The 23,626-nt window shown below is 43.8% G+C and overlaps 1 protein-coding gene across 6 annotated transcripts in view; it reads left to right on the forward strand.

The window, feature by feature from the left end:
* Positions 1 to 23,626, forward strand: part of NYAP2 (neuronal tyrosine-phosphorylated phosphoinositide-3-kinase adaptor 2) — a 217,164-nt gene that overhangs the window by 179,967 nt on the left and 13,571 nt on the right. For all 6 annotated transcript variants that reach the window (XM_045198413.2, XM_024564304.3, XM_045198415.2 and 3 more), the window contains one exon: positions 2,861 to 2,964. In XM_045198413.2, coding sequence (XP_045054348.2) covers positions 2,861 to 2,964 — 104 coding nt within the window. The remainder of the gene's footprint in view (positions 1 to 2,860; positions 2,965 to 23,626) is intronic.

The raw sequence follows: 23,626 nt of genomic DNA on the forward strand, positions 1-23,626 counted from the left end.
ATGACTTTATAGTCTTTAAACTATGGCTTAAAATGATGCATTCAATAAATAACTTTGTCCTTCTCAAGAATCAGTCAGCAGCTTACTCAGGGGAAATACAGAAAGGAATAAGACAGACATGATTCTGTCCTCACAGAACACACTGTTTAGTAAAGGAGGGAAGGGAAGGAAGGCAGAACAGACAAACGCACCAGGCAGAGTACGGTGTCAGGAAGAAAACCCTAGAGTGAGAGAAGGCGTGGGGCTCCAAGGGAATTTAATGCTGTGAGGCAGGGGCGAGGCTGCCGATGAGGCTGGTTGTGTCAGCTGAGCCATGGGGACCATTGGGAGAAAGCGGTTTAGACCTCAGCAGTGACCCTGGTAAACTAGCTCATGACAAATCAGGAGTATTTTTGAGGTCATTTCAACTATTCCAGCAGGTTTCGTTTATGAATATTAAAGAATCCTTGGATGAACTGTGGTGCTTCCTTCTTATTATAAATGTTGAAAAGGTGCCTTGAGAATTTGGATGGCTTCCCTCAGGTCCCACAAGTAGGTAATAGCCTTTCTTGGACATTGCCATAGAGGTTTTTCTAAGGGAAAATTTCCTAATTGGAGGTTCCCCAATCCCTTGGAGTTTTCCATGGTATTTTCCTGTTTTGACTTATTTAAATACTCCACTGACACATTAACTGTGTAAAACATTACCTTTTTCAGAGAACTGTTGGGAACTCAAGAGTTTATAAATCAACAGTCCTCAAACTCTTCAGTCTTAGGACTTCTTATGTTCTTAAAAATCTTTGAGAACCCCCCAAAAGCTTTCCTTTATGTAGGTTAAAAATAATAATATTTATTATATTAGAAATTATATTAAGAATTAAAATTTTTTAATTAAAAATAAAACCATTATCTATTAACATAAATAACATCTTTTATAAAAAATAACTATAATTTCCAAACCTATAAAAAACGGTGAGCAGATCATCACTGTTTTACATTTTCGTACATCGAATGTCTGATTCGGGGGAACATAGGTTCTCGCGTCCACTCTGGATTCAGTCTGTTGTGATATGTTGCTTTACTTAAAACACATGGAGGAAATCCGGCCTCACACACATATGTAGTTGAAAAGGAAGGAATATTTTAATCCCCTTGTCATGTAATGGTAGGTATTCTTCTTTGATACCCTCTAAAAGTCAATAAATAGCAGTTTCATAAAAGTTACCTATCAATAAACTCATCGCGCTCTGTCACATTAAAACCCATCAGCTGACGTTGAACTTTAAGTGGATCTTTTGCCCCCACGTGACTGAGAGCACCATGCTTTTAGAAAATATCGGTTCACTAAGTCATGCACGTCTTCCATATGTTGACACATTTGTTTTGTAAAAACCACTACAGTGCATTCATTAACATCACCACGGATCTCATAAGAAAAGCCCTTTAAGTATTAGGATGCTGTCAAGCTCACAATGGCGAGGGCAAGCTTTTCATAATTTTAATTTTTTCTTGAAAGCTCAAATTTATCATTGTCAACAAGTACTGTCGATTGTCCTCCTTAAAGCAATAGGCCCACTTCTTTTTTTTTTTTTTCCAGAAAATGATGGTTCTCCTTAAAAGCTAGAGCTTGAAGTTCCTTCCCCTGACTCCCTGTCCCAATGGCTCTGCACTTATTGCTTCTGCAGGCACGGGGGCCCCTGCGTCCCAGAGGGGCTCGGGGAGTGTCTGTGGGTCGAGGGTGAATGAATGGTTGACCTGCCCAATGAGGGATTCAGGGCTAGCCCTTTCTAGGGCCATAAGGCAACAACAGCTTCCTCTCTACGTGGTCTCCCCACCTGAGGTCTCATCCGCACTACAGCGAGCATTACAGGTCCACTGACCGCTGGAGAAAAGTGACTCAGGTTTCTAATTTGTAAATTGGGAGCATTATAGCTAACTCTGTAACTCCAAAGGCTGTCTTTGGGAAGAGAGATATTAAGTGTAGTTCAAACAGAAGCTGGAATATTCCAGGAACTCCAAACACACACTTAATATAAAAGATTGTAATAAAAGCAGAGCTTTGGTTTTTCTTTTTACACCTTCTTTTCCTCTCCTTTATCAAATAACTTCAAGTATATCTGGAAATCAACATTCTCTGTTATACTCTAAATTCTATGTTTCTTGAATAAAGTGATTTCTTTCCATTCCCAAATTCTAATCTTCAAAGTATTTTTGTCAACGGCCTGTTTGGGTTCCTTAAATAGAGGAAGAGTCAGGACAATGCTTTTAATTTTGAAAATACTATTATTATGAAAGAGTGCAAAAGTCTTAGAAGCTGTTTATAAAGTTTAAAACAAATTAAGATAAGTGAGAGAAAAGTTACATTGCAAACCTAGTGAAGGTAGCCAGCTCAAGCATAGTAATACAGACTTCAAACTAAGAGAGAGAGAGAAAGAGAGCAGAGGAAGAAAGGAAGGAGGGAGGGAAGACAAGTAAAATTTGGAGAGGGCAAAAAAGACATTTTCGGAGTTAGGATCAAAACTGAACATAAAGCACCAAAAATTGTCATGTCACTTGCTTTTTCCCCTAATGGGGTGTCGTTGCTCCAGTAATCACTCCATAGGACCGAACCCAAATTGGGGTAGTAAAATGTGCAAGGGAGCAAGGCCTTGGTCTTCTGTGATTTGTCCTTCATTCCCAGGAGCTCATCTTCAAAGAAAGCCCCTGTTGTCGAGCCCTCGACCAGGGCACTAGTTCATCACCGCCAGCGATCTGCCAGCAGAGGGACCGTTCCGTGTCCGGGAAGAGCGCTCGGCCAAATGAGACCCGAGTCTGCAGGGCATGTCCTCGCTGCCAACTTTGCGCCACTAACCGTTGATCTTTCTTTGCCCCTTGTCCACAGAGCCGAAAGTAAGCTGCAAACTAGGCCGGTCTGCGTCCACATCAGGTGTGCCCCCGCCGTCCGTAACTCCTCTCAGGCAAGCCAGTGACCTGCAACAGAGCCAGGTACCATCATCGTTAGCCAATCGTGATTGACTTCCTGTGATGCAACATGCCAAACGCTTCCACCTCTGTCTGTCCTGTGTTGCTGTAGACGACGTGTGCATTGCTTTTAGTTTCCTCTGTGTGTATGGGTTGCGGGGGGAGGAGTGTGGCAGTCTGTGTTCTCAGCCGGAAAGGAGGGTCTTTCTCCCCAGCGATTGGGTGGAACTTTCTTCGCTGTTACCAAACCGTTTGTGGCTCTGGTGTCCATCCTTCTGTAACGTAAACGCAGTAAACCTGTACTGTATGTATTGGCTGAGTGGTTCTTTTTAAAAATTCTTTCTCTCTTCCATGTTTTGTGTACTTTTTATACTGTCTCTGAAAATTTATCAACATTTGATAAATTTATCCACTTTGTTTTATGTAGATTTCCTTTTAAATGTTTTGTCTATAACACACAAATGTCAATGAATTTGTACATAGCTTTTAGCTCTTATCCTATTATACTGTAATATTTGTGGCCATTTAACTTTTATTTTTATTTAGCTTGGAGCATGATTGTAAGACACTGTGAATATCGATGTCCTTATAAATATTCATATACCAAGTGATTTGGATTGAACGCGGCAGCTAGTCTCGTCTCTTAGGCCATAAAGACAAATTGACGTACGAGATAATCTAGATATTTGCCAAACATTGTAGCTTAATAAGGCAATCTTTAAATAAATGGCGTTTTCCTCTTTTACCTATAACACCAGAAATGTTCTCAGAAAAGGGGTATCTAAGTATTCATGCATGGTAAATGAGACCTCTATTATCACCTGAAGAAAAGAGACAAAAAATAAAGTCATCAGCTAAAGTATCATCTAATCCTTCACGATACAGTATGTTGCTCTGATGTTCATTGGGGTCCATGGTTTATATGGGGAATTTATTATGGGGGAAATTACTACATGCTACTCTCTGTCATTCACCCCATAGAAATGTAATACTTTGACTTAACTTTTTGACCCATGATTGTCATTGGTGTGAAATAGGGTGTTATCATCCTGAAGTGGACTCTCTCTGCTCCTCAGCTTTAACCTTTGCATTTGTAAACCCCTTATGAAATAGTAAACTATGTAACCAGGGATGAAACCTCCGTGAGAAACGCAAAACCAAATGTTAAGAATGGAGAGGCTTCTGCCCCGGCCGGGTGGCTGGGTTGGTTGGAACATCCCGTGCACCTGTAGGTTGAGGGTTTGACCTCCCATTCAGGGCACATACCCCGATCAGGGCTTGCACACATGGGAGGCAACTGATCGATGTTTCTCTCTCCCTCTTTCTGTCTCTTTCCCCTCCTTTCCTCTGTCTCTAAAATCAATGAAAGTATATTCTTGGGTGAAGATTTAAAAAAAGAATAGAGAAACTTCAACTGTATGTTCTCTTTCACATGCCCGTGCTACTGGTATTAGAGACGTGACTAGTTTTGCTAAGATTACGCATGCCGTATTCAGCCCTAAATCCGGTAGGCCCAGAACACAAGCATTACAAGGTTTCATCTGATCAGTTGTCTGTACGTTTCCCAATGCTTCCATCCATTTAAGGCTTGGCGATGGAAGAAAACAGTGCCAGGAAGACGAGGGGGCGGGATAAATGTTTTGGGGAAGTGTGTACCACCCGACCAAACATGATGAGGAGGTTCCTTTTCTACCATTCCTTGTTCAAGTGTTGGGCAGACATTTTTGTTGTTGTTGAGATCCTGTGATATTCCAGGTCCTCCTCTCGGGCCTGAAGGGAGAGACTGGTCTGCACCGGGTTTGTCCCTTTACACAGCTGGTTCGATCGTATGCTCAGGGTTACGTCGTATGATGGAAGTGGGGGGATAAAAGCAGGAATAGAACACACAGCCCATCAGCAAAAGCTGAATTCACTTTATTAACACATAGCTTCCCACCACACAAGCTATGCAATAGATTTTAAAATGACTCCCATTGTTTTCATTCTGTGTGGAAGTTAACCTGACAAGTATTTACAAGTCTAAAAAAAAACCGAATCAGGGGACATGGAAAATGCCACTAAATTTACAATGTAATGTCAGCAACACAGTCGAGAAGGGTTTATCAGCACTACCTTCAAATTGCAAAATAAAGTGCTATGTTCACAAAGATTATGTTACACAGAAATTATAGTTATTTGTCATAAGAATGATATTTACCAAAGAGATTAGATCTGGCCCTCCCTGTGTAATGTGGAATAAATTCATGTTACAAATAGGAATGTCAGTGGTTATATCTATTTATTGTCATTTATGATGGCAGAGTCGCATTAAAATAATGCAAGTGCCAAACCAAGCAACCAACAAAAAGCATTACCTTATGTAATGTTTTTACCTACCTTCACAGGCCTGTCTGGTTGGTGTATAAAATTGTAAAGCTTCAGTACTTTGTGGAGCTTTCTATAACGAGTGCCATGTTTTAAAAAAAGAAGTGAGATTTTGTTATTACCTTTAAATAGCAGCCAGATCCAGTAATATGCATAAGGAAAAGTAGGCATTATTTGATTTGCACTTTCATGCCAAGAATTCAGAATCTCAGGTGACTTTTCACACCTGACTCCAGCAGGGGCTGAGAAATTCTGACACATTATTTAGGCCTTGTGTGCTTGTTAACTTTTGTGTGTTTGAAGTGGTGGAATAGTTGGGTCCCATTGAAAGGCCCGTGGTCTCGTGACCAGTCTCTCAATAACTCCGATACTGAGCAGAATGAAATCAAGCAAGCCATCCCTTTGCCCTCATTGCAAATCCCCTCCCACCCCAAAATCTTACCATTTATTCCCGAGCAGGAAGTAGAGTGTAATGAGCACGAGGATGTTTATCTCTAAGAAGTCTTCAACCAATTGACGGATAGGAGTGGGGGTGGGCAAACGGACCGGGAGGGTGTGCTCCACCTGACTTTGCGGTCCTCTCCAAACCTGCACGTGGCCCTCTCCTCAGCATCGGAGCTGTCAGCTTAGACAGTCAGGGCTACAGGTAAAAGTGTGAAGTAGCTTAAGTATAGACTCCAGCCTGCTTTAACACATGGAAGGGACACAGAGTTCTTTACGGTTCTTCGATGAAGTCTGCAGGACGAAAGCCATTAGTTGCCATCTCTGTGCCAGGGCCTGCTGAGAGCTTCCTCACCCCAATGGAGGGGTGCTCCCCGGTCCTGTCCCACCCCGTGGGTACAGCAATCATCCCACATCACAACTGAGGACACTCGAGGGACATTACACACCTCGTCCATGCTTTGTGCCTCTTAAATGCCAACGTCTACAATCTTAACTACTCTGCTGGATAAACACCGGAGATGTAGCGGAAGTGAGACTTCTAGGAGAATCCTGGCCCCACCAGCCACTAGCTGCATGACCCCGAGTACCTTCTTCAACTTTTTAAAGTCTGCTTTCCGGTCTGTCAAACGAGGGCAGTGTTACCTGCCTTGCGTCATCATTGTTGAGGATTAAAGACATCTGTACATAAAGCCAATGGACAATGGACAGACAATACTGGCTAGAAAAGTAGTAGTTCTTTCTCCTTCCCCTTTTCCAAAAATTCAACTTTCCTGTTTGCTGCAAAACGCTAAGTGGGAGAGTCCTTCTGTTCAGTGGTATTTCAAAGGGGGGTGGGCACAGAGGGCTGGTTCCGTCCACCTGGTATCACTGACCTTGTGTGGAATGGCCAGCTTGTGTTAATAATAGACAGATCTTAGTCTATTTTATTAGTGACTTTAAATTCTCTAGACAGAGCATCTTCGTGCTGCCATCGTTTGAGACACAATAGTTCCTCCCACCCTGTCCTTGATACACTTGATATGAATTCTTCATTATTTCTTCTACGAATAGAAAATCAGACGCTTGGTTATGTACCGTATGCCAGGGACTCTATCTGGCACAGCTTCTCACCTTGTAGATCCTGCGTGTGGCTTTGAAGCAAAGTGAGTAGAAATCAGCTAAGGGTATCTTTTCAGAAACGCCTCCCGCTCTGGAGCACAACTTACCCTCCCATGTGCGTTAAAGTGTGAGTGAGCAGGATGAGCTGGCCAAGGCTGCATAGGAAGCTGTTTATCTGCTAGTCCAGGAGGAAGGATGCAGAGACACAGGATAAGTTTGCTGACAAGGTCAGCATTTACTCAGAATGTCCCCAGACCACGGTTTTAAAGGCCTCGTTTGCTGATGTGCACGTGTTCGGTATAATTTTATGTCCCCTTACATTGATTTAAATTTTTTGTTTTTCACTTTTAATTTTCCTTTTAAAGAAGAAAGTATCGAGGATAATGCATTATAAATTGTTATGTGAACATGAGGACTGAGGTTTAACAGCATTCGGTCTTGCCCGGGGAGGGTGTGTTAATATATGGCTATCAGGCAGCACTACTTTGTATTTCTTAAGCAAAGTCAGTCAGTAGAATGTATATTTTAAAAAATCTTTTGGGCCTTCATTTGTTCCTTGGCAAATGCCAAGGGTGCTCTAGATTACTTTGTGAAGGGAAGCTAAAGACTTCAACTTCACTTACAGTTTATTCCCCGTGGTTTCAAGCAAATATTTCCGTTTCCAATTCTATGTCAATTTTTATCTACAGTTAGAAAATAGAGACTCTGGGAGGTGGTTGAAAAAGTTTAGCTGCTAGATGTATTCCACGTGTCAATATAGGCAAAAGTGAAGCTTGGGCTCCAAGCCTGGAGGTCAAGTTACCAGTTTATTGCTGTCGAACTCGCTCGAGTTGTACACAGACAGCTGTTGGAGATTGGTAATTGCAGTCGAGAATTTAATGAGATAGTCGTGTTCAGCTGCCAGTTATTAGCAGAAGTCCGCGTCCTAGAAACCTTCCGCACAATAGGCTGTTAACTATTGAAACTGATGTCAGCCTACGGTGGCCAGCTTAGCTCCGGGAAAGTAGCAGAACTTTAGGTGGACCCATACCGCCACCTAGTGTCTAAAGTGCACTTTGCAACTTGTACATGGGTTTTAAACACAACTGAATCTAATAAAACTGCTTTGAGACAGAAAAGATATACTGCTTGGGATAATAGACATAATGCTTATCACCCATGAAACATGTCATTGGTGATATTTGTTTTCTTTCATTTTCATTATTCCTGCAATTTTAGGTTGTCTAAGTTTTGAACATGCCTTTCTATACTTCTGGGAGGGGGAAATACCAAATCACACCCAGTGGTCTCTGAGAGTTTTGCGTTATTTATGTTAGATGCAGCCATTTCCATTAGGATTTGAGGCATCTCCTGTGCCTTGGGATTCCCTGAGTCCAACCTGAGCTTCCAGGAAGGGCGAGCATTATCCTGATTTTCCGACAGTAGGAAACTAACAGAAAGCCTGACTGGCTGAAGGAAAAATTCCTTCTTGATTGCTTTGTTTGCTATTAACATGTTTGCAATATATCGCTTAAGATTCTTTCCTGGAATGAGCCGCCTCCCTAACTAGAGGGCCAATTTAGCCCCAACTTAAGTTACATGTGAATTAGGGAGGGCTCAGAGTCATACTACGCTTGACTCAGAATAAAAAATTCATCCTGGCTCCAAGTGCGTCACTCGGGAAGTACTGGGGCTCTCTAGTCTCTCCACCAGCTCGCCTGCTGGACGAATCATCGTCTTCTCCCTGGGCTGCAGACAAGCGTTATCCTTCAGGTCGGGGTGGATTCCCGAAGTGGCTTCCGTTGAGTGCCTATTCATGGGGCAAAAGTAGGCTTACAGTACAAACTCTGTAGTTCACATACTCACCTCTGTAGCTCTACTTTTGCCACATCCTGTGTGTGCTGGTGGCACAGTGTTTATACCGTCATATTATTGAATGGTATTTTCACAGCCTACACACGAAGTAGGTAGTATTTGCCCCATTGCACTGATGGGAAAATGGACATCAGCGAGTTTTTACCTATCTAACAGTCAATAGGTGGCTATGTGGGCATGAGCTGTACACCCAGGTGGTTTTGTCTACTAAAACACTTTTATTTTCTGCCAGCAATAGCTGCCACTCCGAATTTGCTTTCATTATAAAGCTCACCTTCCTTCACTTTCATTCATCCATTTATTTTATTATCCTTTGATTTTCCAGGTCTTGCATTTTTAACATTTTTAGATTAAAAGCTACAGAGCAGAGGGTCAGATTCAACTAAGGCTTCAGCTGAGCAAGGGACCACCTAAGATCAGAGCCTCCGAGGGTGAGAAGGGGCTGGGAGTGTAACTCCCGGGAGGAAGACAGATGCCACTCATTGGTTGTATCATTCCCTATGGCCCATGGACTAGTGTTGGGAGAAGTCAGCTGTGCGTGTGTGCACGTGTCTCTGTGTGTGCACATGTGGGAGCACAAACATTTGAGCACATCTAACTTTCTGTTGTCGGTAGATATCCTTCATGGGGTCACAGGGAAAGCATTCTAAGGGCCCACACACGAGAGATTGTGGTGTGGAAAGATGCTACCCCTGTGTCTTCTGTCTGTCTGTCCCACCAGGGAAAGAGTCCAACCGTGTCTCCCGCAGGGCCAAAACGAAAGCCTGCATTTAGAGATTTTGCTTCCCATTCGCGCTCAGTGTTTTGGAAGCCCATGCCGTCAGCTGTGGGCCCTGGCAGCTGCTAGACTCATGTGGCCGCATGCTCCCAGGGGAGGAAGTGCACGAACAAATGGGCTGAGTAGGTTACCAGGTGGTGAAAGAGAGAGAGAACACGCACACAGTCAGTGGGGGGAGAGAGAGACCACGCACACAGTCAGTGGGGGGAGAGAGAGACAGAGTGAGAACGCGCTTCTCTGTTCCCCTGGGATATATTCAGGAGCTTTTTCAAAATGACCAGCTTCCTAAGTTTCCGTGGGTTGTTTGATGGGTCCAGTTCCCAACCAACCCTTTATCCCCAGGCTAGACCGACAGCCCTCTTTGGTCAAGCATCTCCTGCTGTGCCTCCCAACGACTTGGTGCCTGAGCAGGAAAAGCGCGAGTGTTCATCACCTCGCCGGAGAAATGCTGTGATCCCCTGGGGTGTGAGGCTGCAGCTTCCGGGTGAACCAAACAGGCCCAGGCTCCCCAGGTTATTAAACTCAGCGTCCACTTCCCTTTGCTTCCCTTTTTATTTATCACCAGTCAACTACCTACAGTAACATTTCCTTGTTCTGAAAAGAAAATAAACCCCTCACACCCAAGCCCATGTTAATACTGTCTGGCTTTTAGGCTACTGGGGTAGATTTAACCGATGAGACACAAAAGGCAGATAATGTATTGGCCAAGATTTGTCTGGCTTCTCGGTGTCCACAGCAATCCCATGAGCAGACATTCTACAGGGGAGAAGAGTATCATAGTGTCACTCCAAAGCCTTTGTTTTCGGAAGTAAATGCTGCATTAGAAAGAGTTAATAATCCCTGGTTGTCAGCTGTTTTGACTGGGATGGTACTTGGAATGCTGCATTTCATGACTGACGTCTCCAAATACAAGGAAGTTATCTGAAGGACCAAAAGGTGTCAAGAGTAATGTTACCTAGCCCAGTCAACTTTTTGTATCAAAAGGGATGGAGGCTTTTTCTGGAGAAGCCGAAAGAGCCAAAGTCACTTATTATTCAGGATACAACCTAGAAAGGCCCCCAAACTGTGCTGTTACCAGTCGGGTATAAACCTAAATAATGAACAAGGACCCCTTGGAGAAGACTTGCATTGGAAGCATTTAGCTCCACGGTCCCTTTCCCCAGGCCTCATGGAATTTCCAAGTTGACTTGCACCCCCGTGGGAAATAGGATAAAGGACGTGAGAGCACATTTTAAATAGAATGTTGAGATACTGCTCCGCAGTCGTTTATTTATGTAACACGCAGACTCATTTTTAAAACGTTCTTTTGGGCAATGAGGGGTGAGGCACAGTGTATCACCGCTAAGAGTCCCGGTAGCCTGGGGGGCACAACACAAACCGAGGACGGGGAGCAGGAGAGGGGCAGCTGCAGCGACCGCAGCGCCGCTAGGGTATGGCTTCTCTCGGATCCAAACGTGACTTGCAGGACGGCCGTGCTCCACATCCCTCACCCTTTCCCCAAACTCCAGCCCATAGGCTCCACCTCCCTCCTCGGACATCCTCCATCCCAGCGCGAGGGGGATCGGTGCTGACTTCTCTGTGCCAAGCTCGGTAAATCTACCCACGGCCTACAGGATGGACGACGAATGGCCTTATGTGGATTGCCAGGCCTGTGTGATCTGGTCCTGGCTTTTCAGTGTAGCTTCCACCCACGACACCTCATGCGCATCCTCACACCCTCCATGGTCCTCTCTCACTTTGCAAAGCCTCAGTGAGGCCGCTGAGATTTGCCTTCTCCAACACGTCTTCTCGGCACAGCCCTCCCCAGTCCTGGGGTCCTGGAAATTATTACTTACCCGTCAAGACGGGGATCAACCCTCCCAAGCATCGCCCCTTTCTTTATTGTATTTTGTACTTACGCACATAATAGTAAATAATCTTATTTTCATATTGAAGGAGCACATTACCCTCCGTCCTGTTATCCAGAAAAGCAGTCGGGGGAAGGTCACGTTAGGTAAATTCCTTTACTATCAGAGTCTTTAATTTGCAGACGTTCGTTGAAAACTGCCAAGGGGAGGCTCTGAGGTGTCCTCCTTCTGCTGATGTGAGAAACGCCCAACCCTGTAGGGAATTTCTGTGAGCTGTTCGAGCCACACCGACGACAATTGCTGGGAAGCAAAATCTCAAGAAACAGAAAATTCTCCAGAAAGTGGCAGCTTTTCACTTTATTTTATACATGAGAATCAAAGAGTAAGACATAAGGGGGTTATGCGAAGTCCACTGGAGTTAGATCAGGGAAGAGGGAAAGAGCAAGGCGAGGACATCTCTGGGATCGGATACAAAGTAAAATGAATAGACAGTACTTCTTTTGCGTTGGTGGATGTAGAATAGTTAACAGTCAGCAATTAAGATGGTAAGAGTAACAAGGAAAGGTTTTGTGGTTTGTGCTCTGGGGCAGTGACGGTGCCCTAAAGGGTCTGGGGGAAAAAGGAAATGACGCTGACATCCCAAAGGCATGTTATCATAGATGCAAAAAGACAATAGACTCAGTTAAGGCAGCTTGACCTTTGTCAAGGAAGGTGCCGGCCTAGGACAGGACCACCCCCCATGACTCCCTTCTGGTTGGGAAGTTTTCATTTCAGACCATCCTATGTGGCTACTTTGGGTCTCTGAGTTTGCGGGGCCCCCATGCAGGCCTCCCCTGAAGCCTGTAAGGCTCGGTACATGGCTGTTTTTTCATCCATACTTCTCTCATGCATTTGGAAACCGAACCCCTTCTTCACTCTGCCAACCGGCATTTCTTTTGACACCAAAGGGGCAAACTCCAAATGTTTGCATTTGATTGCAGGCTCGTTGAGGGCTGGGATGTCTCCTTTTATCTAGGAGATTTCTAGTTGTCTTAGTGCCCAAGGAATGAATAATTCAGTTAATACTAAAGGTGGAAAGAGATAAGCATTTCAGGGCGAAGCTTCTATGATGATTTGCCAACGCACTTGGGCTCCTGACGGGAGGTGCTGTACTTGGTCACCAGGTGTGCCCACCTCAGCTAGTTAACTAACTAGTTTTACCAGCTGGTGGGGGGTGAGACACAAAGGTCAGAAGAAAAGTGGCACACAAGTGCCACTGCAAAAGGTCACACGGTGACTGCAAGTCACGCTGAAAGGGAATCTCTATTAAACTCATTCCTAAAAAACGATTTTTTCAGCAAGGCAGCCTTACTCACAGGAGCAGACATGGTGTATCATGGGGACCACTTTAGAAACGTAAACTGTAACAATGCGTATTTAGGTGTGTATTTAGGGCAGAACATGAATGAGGATTGGAGCAAATTAAGACCTTTACAGTTCTTAATGGAAGTGACTGTGAGGCCCTCTCCCCCAAATTGTTCAACAGAAAATGTTATTTATTTTTAAAATAATGTAAAACGTAAACAACGCCAAGAGTCTGACACCAACCACAAAGGGCACTCATCGGTTCGGGTGTTGATGGCTGTGGGGTGTCCCCACACCGCCAAGCACTTCTGCTGGGGTGTCTGAGGATCGAACTCAGTTCTAACCCTGTGCCCGCAGGTCGAACCAGGGCCCACAGGTTCAGGGCTTGGCCGCCAACAAGGCCCTCCCGCTCAGACGCCAGCCGAAAGTGCCCTGCCTGATCCATGGCTGTGAATCAGTGGTTCCCAGGACTCCCTCCTGGGGCTCAATTAATTTGTTAGCGCAGCTTACAGAACTCAAAGAGAAACATTTTACTTCCTACATCAACGGTTTAGTGTAAAAGCAGGTCTTAACTGAAGAGCAGCCAGATGGAAGAGATGCAGAGGGCAGGGTTTGGGGAAGGGGCAGGAAGCTCCTACGCTTCCGCTCTCCCTAGACTGACACACAGTCACCAACGCGGATGCTCTTGGGTCGCCGTCCTTTTGGCTTGGAGGCTTCCTTAAATAGGCCTGATTGATTACCCTGTGGCCTGGTGACTGAACTCACTCTCGGTGAGGTCAGGGTGGGTTAGACGGAGAGTTCCAACCCTCCGGCCACAGCGTTGTCTGCAGGGACCCACAGCCCCCTGCCTCAGGCGCTTTCCAAAGTCACCTCCTTAGCATAACAAAAGACTTTATGGCTCTCGTTCCGGAAATTTCCTCAGGTTTTTAGGAGCTCTGTGCAAGAAACGGAGGAGAAAACCAAGTCTATATTTCTTGTTAGAAATCACATATCACAGTCTATATGTTTATGCTACTTCATTTAGATTTTATCATTACAAAACTCTGCATAAGGTTATCGAACCCGAAATCTCCATTTATCTTTTTTCCTTTTCTCTCTCCTTTTTCCCCTATTGTTTTGCCCCGATTTGCTGAGCAGGTTCCCTAAACACAGGAGAACTTGTCTCTTGGCTGATTCAGCACACAGAATTAGTGTTCCGCCCACGGAATTTCTAAAACTACTGCAGTCAAATTAAAATGCAAAGCCAAAGTGAAAGTTAAAAAAAGGTGTGAAAACGCTCAGTGACAAAGAGCTATTTGCTACTACAGTATATTGTATTAAAAGAAAGCCTACCTCGATGCTTTGCTGTCTTCTCAAAATAATGAGTCACGGAACGGAACTTGTTATACAACTGCGTAATGAATGGACTGTGTGTGGAGATTTGCCAAGACTGCCAGCAGAGGGCAGCATCGCGTCTTTCCCTACCTCCTGTCAAAGTAGGGATGGTTTGTGGAGGTCCCAGCCGGAGTGAGGTCGACTCAAACCCCGGTGTGGAGTAAAACACAACATGTCTTTTCTTTCCTCCTCTTCCTGTCCATCATCTTTCCCCTGCCTCCCAGATGCTCCCAGGGGCTTTGGGTGTTGAGGCTAGCGCCTGAGGAAACAAGATTCAAGGGCGGATATGGTGCAAACTTTCAAATAGCGATTTGAGAACCTTATATGCCACCGTCCTGCAAACAGCCATCTGGGGTCTGGGCAAAAACGTAGTGTGAATAAAATTAATTTTTGGCCATTTTACTTTATCCTTCTTTTTCCAAAGCCTCCATGCTCTAAAATCACCTGCCTTACTCCAAAATATCCAGCTTTTGCGTCCCATGCCCCTAGTTAGTCCACCGTCTATTGTACCACCAACCAAATATTAACAACTATTGTGTAACTGTCATTACTAATAACGAAGAGGTGTCACTGACTATCATCGAAACTGTGAAGTAATCAGCACTTTAGAATTTGCAAGTTGCTTTCTTACATTCACTCATCAAACTCTCATTGTCCACCAGCTAATCACTGGGGGTTCTGCTAGATGCTCAGTGTTTGATGCAACTTCCTCGAGTTCCAAGGAATTTTAGCGTAGTAACATATATGTATTTAGCCGCACACATATACACACTCTTGCAACTAGTGAAATACAGGGGAGTACACAGAAGCCAGGGAGATGAACTCAGTGAGTCTTGATGCCTCCCATCGAAGGGGGTCGAGCATGATTTCACAGGTGAGGAAGTGACAATTGACCAATATTTTCATAAAAGAAGGTGAAAGTCTATTACAAAGGTAGGAAGGATTCGAAGGAGTGGGGAGTCTGGAACCACACAATTTAGACAGAAATACAAACAGTTTAGCATCACAGTCATTGTAACAAATGCTGAGGTGGGGAAAATTGGATGAAAAGCAAACAGTAAATTTCATGGAGAATTAGGTACTGTAAACATGAGGATTATTATTACTCCCATTTTACAAACAGGGAAAGTGATTCATCTAATGTATTAGGCAGAAATTTTCTGAGGAGCTGTTTCTTTATAAGTCAAACACCAATTACCTGATATCATCTCGGCCTCAGCTGAAGGGAGGGTATTACTACAGATGAACTCACTTTCCTGGCCAATCAGCAGGACAAAAAAGCAAGCAACCCAGAGGAATCTTCAATTGACAGAATGTCTAAGAGCTTTCATTTGTTTGTTTCACATTGTTTTTTATTTTGAAAAAAAATTTAATGATAAAAAATCAGCAAGCTAGCATACCAGCATACTTTTAAACACACACACACACCCCAGCATGTGCACATGCAAATATATTTTAATCGTGACACTTCATCTCTAACTGTTTCAAGGTGTGTCTCCTAAGACCGAGGATATTGTTCTAAACAATCACACACAAAAAGCATACGAATTATAATGATTCACTGCTATGGGCTCATTGAGAGCCCATTTTTAAATCTCCACAAATGCCCGATGCCCATCTCTTCCCAATCTGGGGTCCAATCTAAGGCTACGTCTCACCTTTAGTTTGTTGTTTTTGTTTTAATCTCTTTTCATCATGAATATTTCTCAGCCTCGTTGATTTTTTTAAGATACTGAAATTTTCAGAGTCCAGTTTTTTTTTTCAGGTTAACCCTTAGTTTTGATTTATCCTGATGGTTCCTTTGTGGTTAGATTGGAATTAAACCTTCTGAGCCAGAAAACTCAGTGTGGAGGTCTTCTCAGATGGCACATGGTGTTTCATCACTAGATAAAAGCCATTTCTGCCCCCTAAATACTCTGTGTACCCAGAGGGAGGGCCCCTGGAGGCTACAGTCTGTCCACCGCACGGTCAATGCAGTTCAGTAAACTTAGTGTGCCTCTTGGAGTTTTTCAAGGAAGAGAAAAAAGAAAAAATCCTCCATTTTGTTTCATCAATTTCTAAATAGATTTGACTTAACATTTTCCCTTGTGACCAGTCACAATAATCTTGCAAATCATAATCATTACTATATACCTGATGAGAAAACTGAAAAACAAAGGTCAAGTGAAGCCTCAAGTTCACGTAGTCAGAAATGGTGGATCCGGGACTTGAACCCTGGCTAGATGTATGTTCTTTCCTGTATACATCAGGTGCGATCCTCTACTACAAAAGCTTATACCGTTCCTCACCACTAGAGGGGGGAAGAGGACTAGAAATCTTTTGACAGTTACCAAATTAACGCTGGGCAATGCTTACTCCTGGAAAAATAAAAGCTATTTTGGTGTGCCCCCTCTTTTTTGTTTGCTGATTTTAGATGAAAAGAAACTTAGACTATGCAAGAACATAGTTAGGTAAGAAAATGCGGTTGGATTTTTGCTTACAATATGTATTATTTACCTGAAAGTGTAAAACCGTACTCGCACTTACGGTATGGGTGCTTTTCAGGAATCTGTCCTTTCCTTTTCGGAGAAAAGATCAAGAGTCACGATGGAATGTGAATCTGGTCTTCCTTATCATGTGCTGATTTATAGTTAAAACTCCCAAATAAGTCTCTCCGTTTCACAAATTTATCTACTACAAATAAAATACCAGTATGGTTAATTCGTCCTTTAAAGCTCACTCCGATGGAAACCCTTGAGCCAAAGATAATTTTTACGCTGACTGGATTACAAATCAACCCCTATCTGAAGCCATCAGTAGAACCCTACGTTTTTAATTGCCCAAAGTAACAATATTAATACAATAGTGTGATTGCTGTTTCTACTATTTATTTAGTGAAAACACTGTATTTAGTGGGAAGATAAAGCATGATACAGAAACACAGTCCTCTCATACCAGCCCTATGAAAACTGGCCCCCAGGAGGTACTGGGTAGACTTCGGTTTGTTCCATACTGTAAAAACATTTGTTAGGAAGTGCTACAGTGAATAACATTTTCAAAAAATCAAAACTTCATTAATATGTAAAGTGTTAGGTGAGGAAAATATAAAGTAACTTTCAACATTACAAAGGGAATAATTATGCTAATAATTATTTTAAAGCGAAAAATAAAAATTTAAATCTTAGTTCTGTTCTGCAGTCTGAGGTCGTGCCAAGGTTTAATTAATAGATACTGTGATTCAAGAATCTGTTGCTCAGACCAGTTTGAACACCGCCTGGGAGACAGGTGGGGCGGGTGCTAAACCGTCTGAGGTCACGGGGGGCAGTAATTCGCCCGGGAGAGCTGCGACACGCTTCAAGTGAGGATCTTTGCTGGGCACACTCCGCCCTGTGAAAACACGCCGTCTGCTCTGAACCGTGGGCCCGGTCCGGTATCTGCGGGTCCGACTTCAAGATGAGCTCCTCTGACCGATCGCTCCTGCGATCTCGCCACGGTTCCTTCTCCCGCTCCGCTGCCTTAACGATCTGCACAGACACCGAGGAATCAGAGTGAGACCATCCGGTTCTCAGCTCAGCCAAAGACGCAGGTGTAGCTAGAGAGACACATGTGCGTGCCAGTGTGGGAAGTATTTTTATTACACCTGAGAGCAGGTGGTACCAGGAGACGTCATGATATCTTCGCTTCGGAGACTTTTCAAGCCACAGCAGGTTTCCAAATTGTGGGGGGGGGTGTGACCCCAGTGTAGCTCTGCCTGAAGCCAAGAGCAGGGACTTGCGTGAGTCTATAGGCCTGTAGGGATACAATGGGATTTTTTAAGACCCTTCTCAATGAATGGTCTTAATCACGGTGCACTTCCTCCCATCGCCACAAAGCGGCGCTATTGACTTAGTTTATCCCTTCCTCGGAAAATGCTTTCCTCATTTTCTCTAAAAGGCTTACCTTAGGCTTTAGGCAATTATTTTTGGAACACCAAATAATAATTCAAAAAATTTTGTGTACGTTTCGGAAGGACAGTGATCTGGATTAAAATCAGTTTCCCTAAAATTTATTCGTGCTCTTCATAACCATTTTTTTAAGGAAAAATAAACACGACCCTTGGATTATAGGACTAACAATCGCAACTACACTGTTTCCCAGGCAGTAGGAGGAGATACGTGCATTCTCTGGACGCACGGTCCTGGAACCCTTTGGATCACAGAATACTGGTACTTCCGAGCCACCAGTCAGAAAGCTCGGTCTCCTTTGAGAAACCACACGCGGTGACATGGGGACAGTTCGGGACGCCAGCGGCGGGACCTCCTCCTACAGTCCCCTGACAGGGACGGCAAACACGCAAAAGGGATCTTCAGCCAGCTCTGCACCCACCACCTAGAGTTCTCTGTTGACCTCGCCCTTGGACATATGACAAAGCAGGCGCCCTGCTGCGGAGCTGAACTGACCTCGGGCGCACGCGTGGGCGGTGTGGCGCGCAGAAGACTGCGAGCTGCGGTCCAAAGCTCCGTGCTCGTGAGTGGGCCCAGCACGAGTTTCAGGAACGAGCGCTCTGCCCCGAAGAGACGCGGGGTCCAGAGAAGAAGCAAAAGTCGACGTAGCGCTTCCGGTTCTCCCACCCGGACGTTCTCGGGGGTGCGACCAGACGAGAGTTTAGGGCTTTGGAAGTGTGTTAGACGGGGGCGCATGGATTTTGAGGGTTAAGGAGCATCTTGACACGCCTTTGTTTAAGACGGCTGTGTTTTCTGGGGTTTGCCAATGAAATGCTTTGACAAATTAAGATAAAAAATAGAGTGCTTGTGAGTCCCTCTCCGGGGAGTTCATTATTGCTTTATCTAAAAGCTTCGGTGGGGACTGGGGAAGGCTAGGTCCTTGGGAACGACTGACAAGGAACAGTGGCGTCTGTCCCGCGGGGCTCTAACAGCTGAGCACACGCAGGGCAGCGAGGAGTCAGTGCATCGTGATTCCTGGAGGCTCGTGGGGCGGACAAGTGAACGAGCAGGGGCGCCATGGAAAGCCACCCGCAGTCCAGAAGCACCGGCCTCGGACCAGGACCCGTGACCTGTGGTCACTCTGTTGACCTCTCTCCCTTCTCTGTTTGCGACCAGGAAGCCCTCTGAGTCTGCCATCAGTCCATGTAACCGTGGGACGCGCCACAACCCAAAGCTCACCCCCTTGCAGGTTCTCCCGGGAGCAGCGCAAGGAGAGAGAGCCAGAGGTTACATTTGTCCCCAGTAGGAGGGTCTTGAAGATTTGCTAACGTTTGCCAAGGGCACGGGGTCACACGGGTTCAGGTTCAGAGAACTTGAACATGAGGTGTAATCTAGAGGTTATATTTCTAATTGCATATTGATTTTAGAATAGATTATGTTTGAGCAAAGTGAGGGGCAGAACTCTATCTAGTCTTAGGTGATAAAAAGGGAGAATGATGAGATTCTTAATTTCTATAGAAAAATAAATGATTATTACTAGCTTTTCAAAACATTTGACAAGATGGAATTTTTCACAACACTCGTAGGTCACATTACCGATTTTCATTACACATGTTTACTAATGATAAAATGGTTCCAATTGCTCATCTCAAAACTTAGAACAAATTCATGGCTTCTATCTTCAGAGGTCAAGTTTTTGGGGACCTTTTTCTAAAATTTCATGGGAAAGAGTCAGCCTTCCCTTGAATTTGTAGGACTTAATTAAAGTGAGTAAGAATTAAAAGAACGACCATTTAGTTCTTCTCAGAATGTTTTGAATCGCATGATAAGGCGTGAGATTTGAGCGTGGGCGGCCCAGAGAAGTCCCAGCAGGAACACGTGATTTGCCAAGTGCATTGCCCACGACTGTGGTGAGATTGGAGGTTAATGTGCAGAATCTCTGGGTTCAATCCCGGCCCAATTATCCTCTTGCTGAGTTCCATGGACGCATTATTTAACCTCTCTGATTCAGGTGCCTTATCTGAAAAATGGCAGTAATTAAGATGAGCTGTAATTATAGGCCTAAAGAGTATAGGATAATGGTAATTTATGATAAAATGGATTTGACAACATCATTGGTTTTGTTATCATCTTTCAGTCCTCCAAGGACAATGAGTAAATGATTTTATTTCTCTTCCAGCTAAGAGAAAATATTAAATATATTGTATGAGAAACTTGGCAAGTATGTTCAGGGAAAAATGTAGCTCAGCAAGTGTGGACATAATTACAAATTGCTTTTGGAGGCATGTTCTCATTTTTAAGGAATGCTTTAAAAAAGCAAGTGCTTTATTGCAGGAAAAAAGGTGGAAAAGAAAATATGAAAAACACTGTATATTTTGAAATCTGGTCTTAGAAAAAGTAAAACTAACTAGTACGTGAGATGTTTTGCACTAATTATAGTATATGATACAGAAAGTGCCTTGGCGGTCTTTTTTACAATTTTGTCTACGAGATTCATTACAACATTTGATAATTACATTGAATTATAGGAATTCTAGTTACCATATAATGTAACTTAAAACAATATTTAATTATTGCAAACCACTGATAATACATTTCAATTTTTGGAGTGGAGTTTCTAATGGTTTTCATTTGGTTTTCAAAGCTGTTTTGTTGCTGACTTTTTTCTTTCTTCTAATTTGAGAGAATCCTTTGGTGTGTAGAAAGATGGTAGGTCCCAGAATCATCAGCCTTGGCTTTGAACTTCCTGTTCTTCACCACCCGGCTCTGGAACCTCTGTCTCCTCACCTGCAGTACAGACATATGCACAACAGTGCTTAGTAATTATGGGTGGAGACACAGGATGAGATAATCTGTAAGTCAGTCAGCACAGGATTGAAAATACTGCGACGTTTCGGCTCTTTCCCGTGTGGTGTAAGACGCCCCCACACGCACTGCGTGTTTGGGTTCCTCAGTGCCCACTCAGAACGGTAACGGAGACCTCTAGAAGCTGTTTCCATGAAGTTTGACAAAAGAGGTCTCTTCCTTATTAACTAAAGATATTTTTGGCAGAGAACAAAGTTTAGAACGGTGAAAACACTCTAGTTCTCTCAAAGCCCCACCCTGTAGAGTGCGAGAGTATGGAGTTGATTCTGGGGCTTTAAAAAAAAAACTCACTAATTTACTTTTTTAAGATTTTATTTATTTACTTTTAGAGAGAGGGGAAGGGTGGGAGAAAGAGAGGGAGAGAAACGTCAATGTGTGGTTGCCTCTTGCAGGGACCTGGCCTACAACCCAGGCATGTGCCCTGCTGGGAATCGAACCAGCGACCTTTTGGTTCGCAGGTCGTCACTCAGCCCACTGAGCCACACCAACCAGGATGATTCGGGGGCTTTATCACACCATCAAGGAGGGTTTGCAATTCATTCATAGAGTCTGCCTTAATATCACTGCCAACTACCCCATTGCTCCCTGCATTGTTCCACCCACAATAATTTGCTTTTTTCTAGAGTTCTAGTGCTCAATTTTCACAAGAGCTTCATTTCTTTTTAATTCAAGGAATTTTATAGTCAACATAAATCTTTAAATAACAGAGATACTGTCTTTTATTTACATAACTTTACCATAAGTATATGATATGTTTCATTGCACCCACATAATCATACTTTTATAGAGACTAGTATTTTAACTTTATAAAGTGAAAAGCTGAGGCAGTTCATAACTTCCCCAAGGCCCCTCCAATGTAGTTCTGTTCCCTGAAAACTGCAAATGGACTATTTCGACTGTGGCAAGCTGAGTGTGTTTTGTAGTCCTGAACCCACATGTTCATTTAAAAATGATGCAGAGATGCCATCTCTCTGTCTGGCATTTCCATAATTAGATATGGGTACCTCCACAGAAGTCTTTTTAAGACTAGGATACGAGTTATTGGAAAACAGCACCCTACGCCATCCAAACAGAACAGAAAAGCCTTTGGCTTCTCTGTCGCGCAAAACATCGAAGGTGGGAACTGCTCCCCCTCAACGGTTAGATGAGCCTGGGGCCATTTGTGTTTTGCTGCTGGAGGGACATCCTCTTTGGCAGCAAGTGGGGGGTGGGAGGGAAGAAGCAGGGATGGAGGACACCAGGGCAGCAAGGAGAGGGGCTACGTGTTGAACTCTCGACTTGGGTCATTACAGGTTGATTTGGGTGTTTCGAAGTGTTCATTTTTTCCTCCCTTTCCACACTGACCCATGAAGATTGAGATAAATTTTGGCTGAAGAAAAATGTCCAACTTCTTTTGAGGAAATTCAGTTATGATAGGAGCCCATTTGATTCATGATCAGCCTCAAGGATTATTTGGATTCCTGGGGGGTGAGTGCTGGGTTTGAATTAGGACGAAAGGTAAACATAGCTCGACTCGGAATCCCAGAATGGAAAGACCTTTATTTCGCAGGTGCAGTGATGGGGAGGCAGCTGCCTGGGAAGCATTGGAAGTGAGTACTTTCTCACTTTGATAGAATCCACGGTACAGAGCATACTTTTCTACTATATGAAAAGTTGCATTACCGGTGAAATGAAAAATGGCAAGCGGCACTTTGCCTTGGTGAAGAATGAATGACAATGCGGGCCGGGTTAAACTGGAGAGAGACGCCCACTCAAAGAAGCCGAAGCAACTCAGGTCCGGACTGCTGTTGGCCCAGGTTTCTCTGCTTTTTCAAGAAAACCCCAGATCCAGGTGCTCTTGCCCCTGTTACTCCCTCCTCCATTTCTCTCTCTCTGTCTCGGTGTATACTTTAGTGATCCATTTCACGTTGGTTCAAAATGTTAAACAGTGTGCGCTTTATACACAATACAACTGTGAGCCTGACGCAGCCCTGCGTCTCACAGTCTGTCTATGCCTCCTGGTTGTTTCTAACGTGAGGTCCAACAAGCGAAACGACTTGCCCAGACCCAGTAAACAACAAAGTTGGCTTCCGAGCTGAATCGCTGTGACCGCTAGTGTGCTTCTCGTTCTGTAACAAAGTTACGTTCCTACGGGCCATGCATTCTAGTGGGGGGGAAATGTGTTTGATGTGCTTTTCCCAGCTCTCTTCAAGGTTGTAAGAACTCAGGAAGGTCCGTAGCTGTTCCAGAGATTAGTATTAAAGTTTGTTTCTTGAGGATTAGAATATTCTGCTTGCCTGTCAACGGCCTTCTCTTTCGGTAGATAAAACGAGTGTTTACTGAGATGCGTCTCTCCCTCATTTTTCTGTGGTCAAGTTCCTATGCACTATTAAAACCCAATATTTTGTAATAAAATTAAACTTGAAATTCAATTAATGCTAATGGAAGTGAGTAACAATACGCTTGGAGGAAAACACCAGTGCATGTGTTGTAATTGAATTGTGTCATGTGATACTGTCGGCTCCTTCAGGGAGTGTCTCTTTAAGACATTCTGCTTATAAACTCCTTGCTCACTTGAAAACATAAATTAATTCTGAAACCTGCTCAGAGGTTTTTTATCTTTCTTTATTACAAACAATTAGCTTAATCAATTAACAGCTGAAATTATATCTGTAGTCATTAGGTTTAATTGCTGAGAAATATGTCGTGTCTTCTTTATTGGGAAAAACGTGTCACCATTTTTCTATCGCCTTTTTATTTTCCAAGGGCAAACACTTCATAACCATAAATTAGTAAAAGCCAAATCAAGAATGTATACTTATGTACATGTATACTTA

The sequence above is a fragment of the Desmodus rotundus genome, chromosome 2 (genome assembly GCF_022682495.2).
Source record: "Desmodus rotundus isolate HL8 chromosome 2, HLdesRot8A.1, whole genome shotgun sequence".
Taxonomy (NCBI): domain Eukaryota; kingdom Metazoa; phylum Chordata; class Mammalia; order Chiroptera; family Phyllostomidae; genus Desmodus; species Desmodus rotundus.